The sequence below is a fragment of the Scyliorhinus canicula genome, chromosome 18 (genome assembly GCF_902713615.1).
Source record: "Scyliorhinus canicula chromosome 18, sScyCan1.1, whole genome shotgun sequence".
Classification (NCBI taxonomy): Eukaryota; Metazoa; Chordata; class Chondrichthyes; order Carcharhiniformes; family Scyliorhinidae; genus Scyliorhinus; species Scyliorhinus canicula.
This window is the reverse complement of record NC_052163.1, coordinates 69,840,698-69,857,519: the sequence shown is the minus strand read 5'-3', so window position 1 is coordinate 69,857,519 and position 16,822 is coordinate 69,840,698. Positions and strand designations below refer to the sequence as shown.

General features: G+C 47.4%; 1 protein-coding gene across 1 annotated transcript in view; it reads right to left on the bottom strand.

Annotated features, from left to right (window-relative positions):
- Positions 1–16,715, bottom strand: part of myo15b (myosin XVB) — a 709,406-nt gene extending 692,691 nt beyond the window's left edge. Inside the window, exons 1-2 of the mRNA XM_038776546.1 lie at positions 16,698–16,715; positions 8,346–8,407 (exon numbers count right to left, since the gene is read on the bottom strand). Coding sequence (XP_038632474.1) covers positions 8,346–8,407; positions 16,698–16,715 — 80 coding nt within the window. The remainder of the gene's footprint in view (positions 1–8,345; positions 8,408–16,697) is intronic.
- Positions 16,716–16,822: the final 107 nt, after the last annotated feature.

The following is a 16,822-nucleotide window of genomic DNA, read 5'->3' as shown; positions in this document are numbered from 1 at the left end:
GGGACTACATGAGGTACTGTCAGCAATCACCCAGCGCTTGCAGGTGCCGTTGGAGGAGTCCAACCGCCTGCAGTAGCAGGAGGTGGTGTCGCCCATGTGTGCCACCCAGGCCAACACCACATGGATGGCGGTCTTGGTGGTGACGATTTCGCCTTGGGATCTACATAGTCGTAGCATTAGGGCCTAGACATAGCATGAGGACCCGCAAGGCCAGAAAGGTAATACCAGTTAAGTTGGCACGAGTGCAGCACACAGTATAGCTTTAGGGGCTCTGGCACAAACTTGTGTATATATATATATATATATATGTTCACCATTTCACAATAAACATCTGTTCACAACAAAGAATAAAGAAAAGTACAGCACAGGAACAGGGCCTCAGACCCTCCACGCCTGTGCCGATCATGATGCCCTAACTAAAAACAAAACCTTCTGCCCTTACTCGATCCATATCCCTCTATTTCCTGCTTATACCCATCCAGATGCCTCTTTAAATATTGCTAAAATGCCTGCTTCCACCACATCCTCTGGCAGCGCGTTCCAAGTACTCACCACCCTGTGTGAAAAACTTACCCCGCACATCTCCCTTAAACTTTCCCCCTCTCATCTTGAACCTGTGCCCCCTTGTAATTGATACTTCCGACATTGGAAAAAGCCTCTGACTGTCCACCCTGTCCATGCCTCTCATAATTTTATAGACCTCTATTAGTTCTCCCCTCAGCCTTCGTATAACCAGTGAGAACAATCCTAGTTTATTCAACCTCTCCTCATAGCCAACATCCTTGAGGCCCGGCAACATCATGGCAACAATGTTTCAACCTGCCTCTGTTCTCTGTCAGAAGGGTGTGAGGGATGGCCTGGGCTGTCCTGTGCTGTCTGGCTGGGGCCAGGGGAGGGGGGGGTGAGAGATAAGCAGATGTTGGGGTGGGCATGGGCCAGGTACTCCAGTTCAGCCAGTAATCATTGCTCTGGTGCAAACCCCCATTGCTTTCCACCCCTCCGCCTCCCAAACTCTCCCCCCCCCCACCCTCCTTCCCCCACATCCCCAAAGGGTTCGGTGGGACCACCGGATGGAATGGCCAGCTAGCATGCAGGGATCACCCAGGTGGAAAGTGCTATGTTGGGTAAAAAATAATAATAATCTTTATTAGTGTCACAAGTAGGCTTACATTCACACTGCAATGATGTTACTGTGAAAATCCCCTGGTCGATGAGTAAAAATCCCTTAGAAACTGAGGGAGAATTCAGAATGTCCAATTCACCTAACTTGTGGGAGAAATCCAGAGCACCCAGAGGAAACACCACTGACACAAGGAGAACGTGCTGACTCCACTCACGCCCAGGTTCCTGGTGCTGTGAAGCAAGAGTGCTAGCCATTGTGCTATCGTACCACCCACTATTTTCTTGTGTCTTTTTTAAAATTCACTCTGCATATGGCCCGATTATGAAAAAAGATCATTCTAACACAATGCATGCAAGATATTTTTCAGTTGTGATGCTAACCCGGTGAATTGAGGAAAATAACTCAACTTTTGTTCACCTTTTGTGATGAATGTGGGAAATTATTATATGTAATATTTTATATTTTGTTGACAGAATGTTATTAAAAACTCTGGTTTAAACTAACAACATACATGCTATATGTCTGCTAAAGCTGTGATTAAGGGATCATAATGGTGAGAAAATCATTGATTTTAACCATTTACATGACTATCAAAGTTTAGAGGAGATTTGTGAGGCAGGTTTTTTTTACACAGAGGGTGGTGAGTGCCTGGAACGCGCTGCCAGGGGAGATTGTGGAAGCAGTTACATTAACGGTGTTCAAAAGGCATCTTGACAAACACATGGATAGGATGGGTATGGAGGGATACGGCACTAGGAAGTGCTGAGGGTTTTGGCCAAGGGTGGTATCATGACCGGTACAGGCTTGGAGGGCCGAAGGGTCTGTTCCTATGCTGTATTATTGTTCTTTGTTCTTTCAAGATATCGTTGATGGAACATTGTTTTGATTGTTAGAGGTTCCCTGGGGTGTCGATAATTTCTAAGGCCATAAGACCATAAGATATGAGAGCAGAATTAGGTCATTTGGCCCATTGGGTTTCCTCCACAGTTCAACCATGACTGGTATGTTGATAATCACCATTCTTCTGCCTTCTTCTCATAACCCCTGATCTCCATATTAGTCAAGAAATTCCCTTATTAATCAAGAACACCAGATTTATGCCTGAGATGCTGTTACCTACAGGACTGCAGACCAAGAGCTGGATTGTGAAATCAGAAGAATAGTTCTTTCTTAGAACATCAGAACTAGGAGCAGGAGTAAGCAACTTCGCCACTTGAGCCTCCTCCACCATCCAATACTATCATGACAGATCTCATCATTGCCTCAGCTCAGCCATCCTGCCCATTCAGTAACCCTTCAACCCATTAACAATTAAAAATCTGACTTCCGGTGGCGGTCATGGAGTGAAAGGTCGCACATTTGGCAGCTTCCTCTCATGGTGGTCTTTTTATGGCTTTTACGCCGGATTGTTGTAGGAATTTTGTGAAGTAAGGGTGTAGAAGCAGAAACAGAAGGAGGGGATCCCTAGTTTATGGAGCTGCGCCCCAGGAAAAATCGGAAAAGGAGGAATCAGAAGCTGGTGGTGAGTGAGGACCAGATTTGGAGTGTGGCAATGGCAGATGTGTAGGGTCCAGCCCCGCCAGCTCAGTGATTGAGGGACCAGTTGGTGAGCTTCTTGAATGAGAAGTGCTCCCAACAACGTAAGGAGTGTGCGGAGGACCTGGCCCGGGCGGTGGACTCGATCAAGGCAGTGGATGACTGCATGGAGGCAAGACTGACAACCCAGGGACAGGGGATCCAGACGTTGGATTGATGGCAGCGGAGATCGAGATGCAGCAGGACTAGCAGAAGCGACTGCTGGAGAAAATGGAGGACCTGGAGAACTGTTCACGGAGGCAGAACATACGGATCATGGGTCTGCCGGAGGGGAAAGAAGAATCGGATGCTGGTGCGTATGTGGGGAAGATGCTGGAGAAGCTGATGGGGGAAGGTGCGTTCGACAAGCCGTTAGAGGTGGACTGGGCCCACAGGGCACTTATGCGTAAGCCCAGTGGCGTGAGCCCCCGAGGGCGATGGTGGTACGATTACATCGGTTCCTAGACAAGGAACGTATTATGAGATGGGCCAGGCAGATGAAGCGGTGTGTTTGGGAAGGTGCCGAGATCCGGCTGTAACAGGACTTGGGAGCAAAGAGGAGGGTGAGTTTCAATAAGGTCAAGTCAGCCCTATATGCGAAAGGAATAAAGTTTGGTCTGCTTTACCCCGCCCGTCTTTGGGTGACTTATGAGGGTCGGGAGCTGTACTTTGGCTCGTAGGAGGACATGACGGACTTTATGAAAGACAATAAACTGACAGTAGAATGAAGACCTTGAACTGTGACTATGGGGAACTGAGCTATGAGCTATGTTTTGTAAAAACTTTAAACTTTTCAACGTTTAATTTGAGATGACTGGAATGACATTTGAAGCTTTGTTCATGTTTTCTTTTTTTTTCTGTTTTTCATCCGGTTCTGTTGAGGTTAGTTGACTAGATAATACTTTGTTAAGGGAGGAGGAGTGGGCCTTTGTCCTCGAACCTTGGGAGACATTGTTTGTTTGCTTTTGCTTCTTGCCATTGTTTTGGGAGTTTGCATTAAGAGCGAGGGGGGGGGAATCAGTGGGGACTAGGATGCTAGGTGCTAGGGGCGGGGGCTGCCAGGCTAGCTGGGAGGGTTACTTCACGGAAGCATAGTGGGGGGTGAGCTGTTGACTGTTGACCAACATGGGAGTGGGAGGGGGGAAGGGTGAGGGGGTAGACTGCTGACGGGGAGGGGACTTTTAGAGTGGTGGAGGAGAAGAGCCGATCACGGTAGCTGCTGGAGGGCAGGCCAGTGAGGTGCGGGGCATGGACCAAGGGCTGTCTTAGGAGGGGCTATGGCTGATCGACAGGGGAGGGGGGTAGGGTGCCCCCTGATGCGACCATCAATCCACACGAGATGGAGAGTTGAAGTGAACTCTGGCTTTAATCAGCTAGAACTGTGCCTGCCTGCGACTGCTCTGGACTGGGAGCCGCCTGCAGGGCAGCAGCTCTATATACCTCCCCTCAAGGGGGGGAGCCTGGGGCGGAGCCCACAAGCGCACCAACATGGTACAGAGCGGTGTAATACAAACAATGGTCCATAGGTGGAGCCCACAGGGGCAACAACATAGTACAATGCAATAGTGGTGAATGGCTGTCATAATACATTCACCACATTCACCCCTTGTTAAAAAATTGAAGTCCAGCGGGGGTGAAGTGGCTCACAGGTTGAGTCTGTCCGGCGTCCTGATTGTGCGCTGCGATCGCCTGAGTTCTGGTTTCGCTGCAAGCACGGGTGCTGAGTTTGTTAGGAGGATGCTAGGGAATATTCCGGACCTTGACTCACACCAACTGATTATGGGGAGGATTTCAACATGGTCCTGGATCTATTCAACTAGACTGGACCGGTCGAGTCCCAGGTCTGGAAAGGTGTCAGCAATGACGAAAGAGCTGCGGGGTATTATGGAGCACATGGGAGGGGCGTATCCATGGAAATGTGGGAGGCCAAGGAGTAAGGAATTTTCATTCTACTCCCATGTGCACAAGGTATACTCCAGGATAGACATTTTCGTGCTGGACAAAACGCTGCTGGCGGAGGTGGTGGATACTGAATACTTAGCAATTGTGATGTCCGACCATGGCCCACACTGGGTAGGCCTGAGAGTGAGTAAAGTTAAGGCCCAGCAGTCACAATGGAGGTTAGATGTAAGACTACCGGCGGAGGATGAGGTGTGTGAGTGGGTGATGGAGGCCATTCGGGGGTACATAAAGAGTAATGATACGGGTGAGGTCTCGGCAGGGGTGGTGTAGGAGGCACTGAAGGCGGTTATCAGGGGGAAGTTCATCTCGATTCGGGCTCACAGAGAAAAGGTATTCCCGGTGAACCCGAATGGGGGAGCGATGGAGTTGTAGGGTCTACCATTCAAACTAGCCCAATACAAAATCCGTGGCCTGGGGATCCAGATAACCCATCACAGGACACGGATCCACAAGTGGAATCTGACCAGTCTGGCAGAGGAAGTCAAAAAGGACCTACAGAGATGGGACGCACTCCCGCTCTCCCTGGCGGGGAGGGTGCAGACGATCAAGATGAACGTACTGCCAAGGTTCCTCTTTCTGTTGAAAGTGAAAAATGAAAATGAAATAAAAATCGCTTATTGTCACAAGTAGGCTTCAATGAAACTACTGTGAAAAGCCCCTAGTCGCCACATTCCGGCACCTGTTCGGGGAGGTTAGTACGGAAATTGAACCCGCGCTGCTGGCCTGTCTTGGTCTGCTTAAAAGTCAGCTATTTAGCCCACTGTGCTAAACCAGCTCCTGATCCATAGATCCATACCAATCTTCATCCCCAAGACCTTTTTCCAAGGAATAGATAAAATGATCAGGCATTTGTATGGGGTGCGAGAGGCGACAAAACTACACTGCAGAGGAAAAGAAACATGGGCGGCCTGGCCTTTCTGAACCTGCAATACCACAACTGGGCAGACACAATGCTGGAGGAACTACTGGATGTGGACTTTATAGAGAAGGGGAACATTTTCGGACGACTGTTAGAAAGCGTGACGTCACCACTAGATGGATCAAGACAGAAATGGGAGGACGAACTAGCGATAGAAATAGGGCGGAGACTCTGGAGTGAAGAACTGAGCAGGGCCAGCTCCGCCTCCTCCTGCCCCATACAGTTCAAGGTGGTGCACAGAGCGCATCTAACCAGAACCCGAATGAACAGGTTCTTGAATGAACAGGTAGAGCAGTGTTCTTCAAACTTTATTTCCGGGGACCCATTTTTACCAACCAGCCAACCTTCAGGACCCAGCCCGGCCAACCTTCGCGATCCACGCCTGCCGACCTTCGCAGCCCACACCGGCCGACCTGTGCGACCACCATTTTCTCTTACCTTGTTTGCTGCTGACAAAAATGGAGGAAATGGTTTTGGGTCTCTTTGGCCCTCGTACACGCTCCTCCAATGGAACCTGTTGGATGAATGTGAAGCCTTCCTGTGTCGGAAAGAATGGAGTCTCCATCTGTCCAAAGTTCTGCATTTTTTTCCTGTAAAATTTTATCAAATAAACCTCCCCCCTTGTAAAAAAAATTAAATTAATAAAATAAATGAAAAAAATGAATAAAACCCCCCGAACTTGTAAAGAAATTAAATGAATAAATTAATGAAAAAAATAAAAATTAAAGGAATAAAATAAATGAATACAAACCACTACAGAACTTGTAAAACAAAAAGCAGCAACGTTAAAAAAAATAGTGGCCGCACCACATGCGCGCCGATCATCGCGCACGCATGCGCAATGCGGCTGATTTTTTATTTTAACATGTTAGCGGCCTCTTGCAGCCGGTGTTATGAAAAGTCGGCTGCTGGGCGGGGATTTGCGCAATCGGGAGCGCCACGGACAACGGCTCCGCGACCTTCCCGACACCCGCCCGCGAGTCGCGCCCCCGACTTTGAAGAACACTCAGGTAGAGACCAAGTGTGAACGGTGCCAGGGAGGCCATGCCAACCATGCCCACATGTTCTGGGCCTGCCCCAGACTTGTCGGGTTCCGGACAGCTTTCTTCGAGGCAATTTCCAAAGTTGTGCGGGTGAGTTTGGAACCGTGCCTGAGAGCAGCAGTCTTCGGGGTATCAGTCCATCCAGAACCACATATGGGGAAGCTTTTGCGTCCTTAGGCACCCGCCGGAGAATCCTGCTTGGCTGGTGATCAGCAGTAGCACCCACAGCTAAGGACTGGCTGGCAGACCTGTCGGAAGTTCTCCACCTGTAGAAGATCAAACTCACCATCCGAAAGTCGGGTGAGGGCTTCAACAAAGTGTGGGGGTTATTCATTAGCCTGTTCCAAAACCTGTTTGAGGCAATAGCGGATAGGAAGAGATGGGACAGGGGAGCCAATGAGGGCAGACAGGACCACACAGAGAAGATAGGAACAAAGGGTTGGGAGGGGGACAGCAAGGAAGAAACCCAGAGAAACACGAGGAGGGGACACAGGAAAGACTGAGAAGAGGGCAGGAGGGCCCCCACCCCAACAAAGCCATGGGGTCAAAAGCAACAAATACAAAATGAAAGAGAGCCTACAACATCTACAACAGAAGAAAGGACCCAAGATAGAGCCTGAACAACAAAATGGAGGGGAAGAAGGGGAGGGACAAGGGAGGACGATGTTAGGGGATCATGTGAATTGTACATATGAACCCGTCTTGGTCATCTATTGTACAGATGTAAAAATTCAATGAAAATATTTGTAAGGCGGGGATGGGGGTGGTTGGATGGTGGGGGAGGGGTGGGGTCTGTTCAGTGGAGAAAATTCAAAGATGGGCCATAGACTGGTAATATATTTCTGCATCTTGTTTTCAAAGAACAATCCAGCACAGGAACAGGCCCTTTGGCCCTCCAAGTCTGTATCTGTCATGATACCAACCTTGGCCAAAACCCTCAGCACTTCCTTGTGCCGTATCCCTCTATACCCATCCTATCCATCTGTTTGTCAAGATGCCTTTTGAACGCCGTTAATGTATCTGCTTCCACAACCTCCCCTGGCAACATGTTCCAGGCACTCACCACCCTCTGCGTAAAAAGCCTGCCTCTCACATCTCCTCTAAACCTTTCCTCACAGACCTTAAACCTATGCCCCCTGATGACTGAACCTTCCACCCTGGGAAAGAATGCCTGTCCATCCACTCTATGCATTCCCCTCATGATCTTGCAGACCTCTATTAGGTCATCCCTCAACCTCTGTAGTTCTAATGAAAACAGTCCGAGTCTTCTCCACATAGCTAACACCCTCCAAACCAGGCAACATCCTGGTAAACGTCCTCTACACCCTCTCCAAAGCCTCCACATCCTTCTGGTAGTGTGGCGACCAGAATTGTGCGCAATATTCCAAGTGCGGCTTTACCAAGGTTCTATACAATTGTAGCATGACTTGCCAGTTTTTATACTCGATTTTTCACTGCCATCATTCCAGATTGACTGGGGCAGGATAGTGAAGGAAAATCTAGGCCATAATGTCTGCTACTGCACCTCTTTTAGGGTTGTGAGCTTTAGTTTATATTGCCTTTCCACATTCTTCCTCCCAAAATGTATCACTTCTCACTTCTTTGTATTAAGTTTCATCTGCCACATGTACACCCATTCCACCAGCTTACGTCCTCTTGAAGTCTTTCACTTTCCTACTCACAGTTCACAAAATCAATGAAATTAACTTTGTGAGCGTCTTACTCTAGGATGGATAGGTCCTCCACCTCTTCAGTCTCGAGGCTGTGATTTTCACTGAGGGTTGGCTGAAATCGAGAAAATGGACACTTTAAATCATTCCACTCATCAAGGACGCTGACATTCAAACAATCAAATATACAGTTTTTTCCCTTGGCAACTTGTGGAAACCTTCTCTCAAAATCACTGCAAATGATTGAGCATTTGTATTCATTGGAAATGAGGAAGATGGGTGGGGGAGGTGAAGAAGGGAGACAGGGGAAAGATATTCAAAGAAAAGGAAATAAATGGGTGGGAATGGAAGTGAGGGGAGATGTGAACTGGGAGAAAAAGAGAATCAGAAGGTGAAAGCATTGTCAGAAGGTGAAAGCATTGAGGGAGAACTAGGGAACAGGGCCAGTATAGCTCTGAGGAAGAGCAGACAGGGAGATGTTGCTGAAAACAGCAGGTCTGGTGGCCTGAAGTGCACATGTTTTAATGCAAGAAATATTAAGGGTAAGGCAGATGAACTTAGAGCTTGGATTAGTACTTGGAACTATGATGTTGTTGCCATTACAGAGACCTGGTTGAGGGAAGGACAGGATTGGCAGCTAAACACTCCAGGATTTAGATGTTTCAGGCGGGATAGAGGGGGAAGTAAAAGGGGTGGCGGAGTTGCGCTACTGGTTAGGAAGAATATCACCGCTGTACTACGGGAGGACAACTCAGAGGGCAGCGAGGCTACGTGGGTAGAGATCAGGAATAAGAAGGGTGCAGTCACAATGTTGGGGGTTTACTACAGGCCTCCCAAAAGGCAGTGGGAGATAGAGGAGCAAATAGGTAGACAGATTTTGGAAAGGAGCAAAAACAACAGGGTTGTTGTGATGGGAGACTTCAACTTCCCCAATATTGACTGGGACTCACTTAGTGCCAAGGGCTTGGACGGGGCAGAGTTTGTAAGGAGCATCCAGGAGGGCTTCTTAAAACAATATGTAGATAGTCCAACTAGGGAAGGGGCTGTATTGGACCTGATATTGGGGAATGAGCCCGGCCAGATGGTAGAAGTTTCAGTAGGGGAACATTTCGAGAACAGTGACCACAATTCTGTAAGTTTTAAAGTGCTGGTGGACAAGGATAAGTGTGGTCCAAGGGTGAATGTGCTAAATTGGGGGAAGGCTAATTATAACAATATTAGGTGGGAACTGAAGAACCTAGATTGGGGGCGGATGTTTGAGGGTAAATCAACATCTGACATGTGGGAGGCTTTTGAATGTCAGTAGAAAGGAATTCAGGACCAGTATATTCCTGTGCGGAAGAAGGATAAATACGGCAAATTTCGGGAACATTGGATAACGAGAGATATTGTAGGCCTCATCAAAAAGAATAAGGAGGCATTTGCCAGGGTTAGAAGCTGGGAACAGACGAAGCCTGTGTGAAATATAAGGAAAGTAGGAAGGAACTTAAGCAAGGGGTCAGGAGGGCTAGAAGGCGTCACGAAACGTCATTGGCAAATAGGGTTAAAGAAAATCCCAAGGCTTTCTACACGTCTACATAAAAAGCAAGAGGGTAGCCAGGAAAGGGTTGGCCCAATGAAGGATAGGCACGGAAATCTATGTGTGGAGCCAGAGGAAATGGGAGAGGTACTAAATGAATACTTTGCATCAGTATTCACCAAAGCGAAGGAATTGGTGGATGCTGAGTCTGGAGAAGGGTGTGTAGATAGCCTGGGTCACATTGAGATCCAAAAAGACGAGGTGTTGGGCATCTTGAAAAATATTCATGCAGATAAGTCCCCAGGGCCTGATAGGATCTACCCCAGAATACTGAAGGAGGCTAGAGAGAAAATTGATGAGGCCTTGACAGAAATCTTTGGATCCTCACTGTCTTCAGGTGATGTCCCGGAGGACTGGAGAATAGCCAATGTTGTTCCTTTGTTTAAGGAGGGTAGCAAGGATAATCCAGGGAACTACAGGCCGGTGAGCCTTACGTCAGTGGTAGGGAAATTACTGGAGAGAATTCTTCGAGACAGGATCTACTCCCATTTGGAAGAAAATGGACGTATTAGCGAGAGGCAGCATGGTTTTGTGAAGGAGAGGTCGTGTCTCACTAACTTGATCGGGTTTTTTGAAGAGGTCACAAAGATGATTGATGCAGGTCGGGCAGTGGATGTTGTCTATATGGACTTCAGTAAGGCCTTTGACAAGGTCCCTCATGGTAGACTGGTACAAAAGGTGGTCACATGGGATCAGGGGTGAGCTGGCAAGATGGATACAGAACTGGCTAGGTCACAGAAGGCAGAGAGTAGCAATGGAAGGGTGCTTTTCTAATTGGAGGGCTGTGACTAGTGGTGTTCCACAGGGATCAGTGCTAGGACCTTTGCTGTTTGTAGTATATATAAATGATTTGGAGGAAAATGTAACTGGTCTCATTAGTAAGTTTGCAGACGGCTCAAAGGTTGGTGGAATTGCGGATAGCGATGAGGACTGTCAGAGGATAAAGCAGGATTTAGATTGTTTGGAGACTTGGGCGGAGAGATGGCAGACGGAGTTTAATCCGGACAAATGTGAGGTCATGCATTTTGGAAGGTCCAATGCAGGTAGGGAATCTACAGTGAATGGTAGAACACTGAAGAGTATTGAAAGTCAGAGAGATCTAGGTATACAGGTCCACAGGTCACTGAAAGGGGCAAAAGAGGTAGAGAAGGTAGTCAAGAAGGAATACAGTAAGAAGTCTTACAACCCACATCTCCACATCAAGAAGGAATACGGCATGCTTGCCTTCATTGGCCGGGGCATTGAGTATAAGAATTGGCAAGTCATGTTGCAGCTGTATAGGACTTTGGTTAGGCCACACTTGGAGGATCGTGTTCAAATCTGTTTGCCACAATGCCAGAAGGATGTGGAGGCTTTAGAGAGGGTGCAGAAGAGATTTACCAGGATGTTGCCTGGTATGGAGGGCATTAGCTATGAGGAGCAGTTGAATAAACTCGGTTTGTTCGCACTGGAACAACGGAGGTTCAGGGGTGACCTGATAAAGGTCTACAAAATTATGAGGGGCATAGACAGAATGGATAGTCAGAGGCTTTTTCCCAGGGTAGAGGGGTGAATTACTAGGGGGCATAGGTTTAAGGTGCGAGGGGCAAGATTTAGAGGAGATGTCCGAGGCAAGTCTTTTACACAAAGGGGTGCCTGGAACTCGCTGCCGGAGGAGGGGGTGAAAGCAGGGACGATAGTGACATTTAAGGGGCATCTTGACAAATACATGAATAGGATGGGAATAGAGGGATACGGAACCAGGAAGTGTAGAAGATTTTAGTTTAGATGGGCAGCATGGTCGGCGCTGGCTTGGAGGGCTGAAGGGCCTGTTCCTGTGCTGTACCTTTCTTTGTTCTTTGTTCTATATTACACAATGCATTGTCACAACTGACAAAAGTCACCACAAAGTAGATCACGATGCAGCAAACAATTTAGATACAGCAAGACCCCACAAACAGCAACGCGAAGAGTGATCAATTCACCTACTTTTGTGGTGGTGGTTAAGGAAAGAACATTGGCCATAACAGCTGGAAAACATTCCTGTTCTTCAGTAAATACCACCATCAGAGGGATAATAATCACTCCTGGTACCCTGAGTTCACTGTGCCTGTGAGGCAGGAGTTGTCCAGATTATTCCCTTGTATTTCTGGGGAACTCCAAGCACAGACATTGACTGGGAATCCTGCTGGAAAACCTGAGAATAGAGTGCCCAACGGGTCAACAAGAGGAAACATGAAGCAGGAACATGTCCTCTGTTGGATTGTGCTTGCATTGGGCAGAGAAGATGTCCTAGCCTTGGTGAGGGTGGGTTGGTGAGGTGGAGGGACTATACAGTGGAGAGAATTCACAATTGGATCACAGAGGTGATAACAGTTCTTAGTATCTGGTTTTCACTGGCTTCATTCCAGATGTACTGGGGCAGGATAATGAAGAAAAATATGGACTATATTTTCTGTGTCATTTCAATGATATTGTCCGGAATTCTCCAATTGTTGCGATTTTCCTTTTCTGCCAGCAGCGCAGCACCTCCCATGGGTTTCCCGGCAGGGTGGAATGGTTACAATGGGAAATCCCATTGAAAAGCGACGGGGAGATAGAACCTGCTGACAGTGAATGTCATGCAACCAAGAGACAGCGCCAGGGTCACAAGTTCGATTCCCTGCTGGGCCACTGTCTGTGCGGAGTTTGCATGTTCTCCCTGTGTCTGCATGGGTTTCCTCCTGGTGCTCCGGTTTCCTCCTACAGTCCAAAGACGTGCAGGTAGGTGGATTGGGCATGCTAAATTGCCCTTAGTGTCCAAAAAAGGTTAGATGGGGTTGTTGGGCTAGCGCGATAGGGTGGAAGAGAACAAAGAACAAAGAAAAATTACAGCACAGGAACAGCCCTTTGGCCCTCCAAGCCTGTGCTGATCCAGATCCTCTATCTAAAACTGTCGCCTATTTTCTAAGGACCTGTATACCTCTGCTCCCTGCCCATTCATGTATCTATCTGGATACATCTTAAATGATGCTATCGTGCCCGCCTCTAACCACCTCCGCCGGCAATGCGTTCCAGGCACCCACCACCTCTGCATAAAGAACTTTCCATGTATATCTCCCTGAAACATTTCCCCTCTCACCTTGAACTCGTGATCCCTAGTGATTGAGTTCCCCACTCTGGGAAAAAGCTTCTTGCTATCCACCCTGTCTATACCTCTCATGATTTTGTAGACCTCAATCAGGTCCCCCCTCAACCTCTGTCTTTCTAATGTAAATAATCCTAATCTACTCAACCTATCTTCATAGCGAGTGCCCTCCATACCAGGCAACATCCTGGTGAACCTCCTCTGCACCTTCTCCAAAGCATCCACATCCTTTTGGTAATGTGGCGACCAGAACTGTACGCAGTATTCCAAATGTGGCCGAACCAAAGTCCTATACAACTGTAACATGATCTGCCAACTCTTGCACTCAATACCCCTTCCGATGAAGGAAAGAATGGCGTCTGCCTTCTTGACCACTCTATCGACCTGCATTGCCACCTTCAGGGGACAATGGACCTGAACACCCAGATCTCTCTGTACATCAATTTTCCCCAGGGTTTTTTCATTTACCGTATATTTCGCCCTTGAATTGGATCTTCCAAAATGCATCACCTTGCATTTGCCCAGATTGAACTCTATCTGCCATTTCTCCACCCAACTCTCCAATCTATCTATATTCTGCTGTATTTTCTGACAGTCCCCTTCACTATCTGCTACTCCACCAATCTTAGTGTCATCTGCAAACTTGCTAATCAGACCACCTATATCTTCCCCAGATCATTTATGTACATCACAAACAACAGTGGTCCCAGCACGGAACCCTGTGGAACACCACTGGTCACAGTTCTCCATTTTGAGAAATTGCCTTCCACTAATACTCTCTGTCTCCTGTTGCCCAGCCAGTTCTTTATCCATCTAGCTAGTACACCCTGAACCCCATGAGACTTCACTTTCTCAATCAGCCTACCATGGGGAACCTTATCAAACGCCTTCCTGAAGTCCATGTATATGACATCTACAGCCCTTCCCTCATCAATCAAATTTGTCACTGCCTCAAAGAATTCTATTAAGTTGGGAAGACATGACCTTCCCTGCACAAAATCATGGTGCCTATCACTGATAAGCCCATTTTCTTCCAAATGGGAATAGATCCGATCCCTCAGTATCTTCTCCAGCAGCTTCCCTACCACTGACGTCAGGCTCACCGGTCTATAATTACCTGGATTATCGCTGTTACCCTTCTTAAACAAGGGGACAACATTAGCAATTCTCCAGTCCTCTGGTACCTCACCCGTGTTTGATAAGGTTCCCCACGGTAGGCTATTGCAGAAAATACAGAGGCATGGGATTCAGGGTGATTTAGCAGTTTGGATCAGAAATTGGCTAGCTGATAGAAGACAAAGGGTGGTGGTTGATGGGAAATGTTCAGACTGGTGTCCAGTTACTAGTGGTGTACCACAAGGATCTGTTTTGGGGCCGCTGATATTTGTCATTTTTATAAATGACCTGGAGGAGGGCATAGAAGGATGGGTGAGTAAATTTGCAGATGACACTAAAGTCAGTGGAGTTGTGGACAGTGCAGAAGGATGTTACAAGTTACAGAGGGACATAGATAAGCTGCAGAGCGGGGCTGACAGGTGGCAAATGGAGTTTAATGCAGAAAAGTGTGAGGTGATTCATTTTGGAAGGAATAACAGGAAGACAGAGTACTGGGCTAATGGTAAGATTCTTGGTAGTGTGGATGAGCAGAGAGATCTCGGTGTCCATGTCCATAGATCCCTGAAAGTTGCCACCCAGGTTGAGAGGGTTGTTAAGAAGGCGTACGGTGTATTAGTTTTTATTGGTAGAGGAATTGAGTTTCGGAGCAATGAGGTCATGTTGCAGTTGTACAAAACTCTGGTGAGGCCGCATTTGGAGTATTGCGTGCAGTTCTGGTCGCCGCATTATAGGAAGGATGTGGAAGCATTGGAAAGGGTACAGAGGAGATTTACAAGGATGTTGCCTTGTATGGATGGAGGATCTTACGAGGACTTGAGGCTGTTTTCGTTATAGAGAAGAAGGTTAAGAGGTGACTTAATTGGGGCATACAAGATGATCAGAGGATTAGATAGGGTGGACATTGAGACTCTTTTTCCTCGGGTGGTGATGTCCAGCACGAGGGGACATAGCTTTAAATTGAGGGGAGATAGATATAGGACAGATGTCAGAGGTAGATTCTTTACTCAGAGTAGTAAGGGCGTGGAATGCCCTGCCTGCAACAGTAGTGGACTCGCCAACACTAAACGCATTCAAATGGTCATTGGATAGGCATATGGACAATAAGGGAATAGTGTAGAAGGGCTTTAGAGGGGTTTCACAGGTTGGCGCAACATCGAGGGCTGAAGGGCCTGTACTGCGCTGTAATGTTCTATGTTCTATGTGTTCAAGGATGCTGCAAAGATGTCTGTTAAGGCCCCAGCTATTTCCTCTCTCACTTCTCTCAGTAACCTGGGATAGATCCCATCCGGACCTGGGGACTTGTTCACCTTAATGCCTTTTCGAATACCCAACACATCCTCCCTCCTTAAGCTGACTTGACCTAGAGTAATCAAACATCTATCCCTAACCTCAACATCAGTCATGTCCCTCTCCTCGGTGAATACCGATGCAAAGTACTCGTTAAGAATCTCATACATTTTCTCTGACTCCACGCATAACATTCCTCCTTTGTCCTTGAGTGGGCCAACTCTTTCTCTAGTTACCCTCTTGCTCCTTATATATGAATAAAAGGCCTTACCCTGTTTGCTAAAGATATTTCATGACCCCTTTTAGCCCTCTTGACTCCTCGTTTCAGATTCGTCCTACATTTCCGATATTCTTTCAAAGCTTCTTCTGTCTTCAGTCACTTAGACCTTATGTATGCTTCCTTTTTCCTCTTAGCTAGTCTCACAATTTCACCTGTCATCCATGGTTCCCTAATATTTCCATTTCTATCCCTCATTTTCACAGGGACATGTCTGTCCTACACTCTAATCAACCTCTCTCTATAGTCTCCCACATATCAAATGTGGATTTACCTTCAAACAGCTACTCCCAATCCACATTCCCAGCTTCTGCCGAATTTTGGTATAGTTGGCCTTCCCCCAATTTCGCACTCTTCCTTTTGGACCACTCTCGTCTTTGTCCATGAGCATTCTAAAACTTACGGAATTGTGATCGCTATTCCCAAAGTAATCCCCGATTGAAACTTCAATGACCTGGCCGGGCTCATTCCTCAACACCAGGTCCAGTATGGCCCCTTCCAGAGTTGGACTATTTACATATTGTTCTAGAAAACCCTCCTGGATGCTCCTTACAAATTCTGCTCCATCTAGACCTCTAACACTAAATGTATCCCAGTCAATGTTGGGAAAATTAAAATCTCCTATCACCACCACCCTGTTGCTCCTACATCTTTCCATAATCTGTTTACATATTTGTACCTCTATCTCACGCTCGCTGTTGGGAGGCCTGTAGTACAGCCCCAACATTGTTACCGCACCCTTCCTATTTCTGAGCTCTGCCCATATCGCCTCACTGCTCGAGTCCTCCATAGTGCCCTCCTTCAGCACAGCTGTGATATCCTCTCTGACCAGTAATGTAACTCCTCCACCCCTTTTACCTCCCTCTCTCTCCCGCCTGAAGCATCGATATCCTGGGATATTTAGTTGTCAATCATGCCCTTCCCTCAACCAAGTCTCAGTAATAGCAATAACATCATACTCCCAGGTACTAATCCAACCCTAAGTTCATCTGTCTTACCTACTACACTTCTTGCGTTAAGACAAATGCACCTCAGATCACCAGTCCCTTTGCGTCCATCATCTACTCCCTGCCTGCTCTTCCCCTTAGTCACACTGACTTCATGATCTAGTTCCTTACAGGCTTCAGTTACTACCTCCTTACTGTCCACTAACCTCCTCATTTGG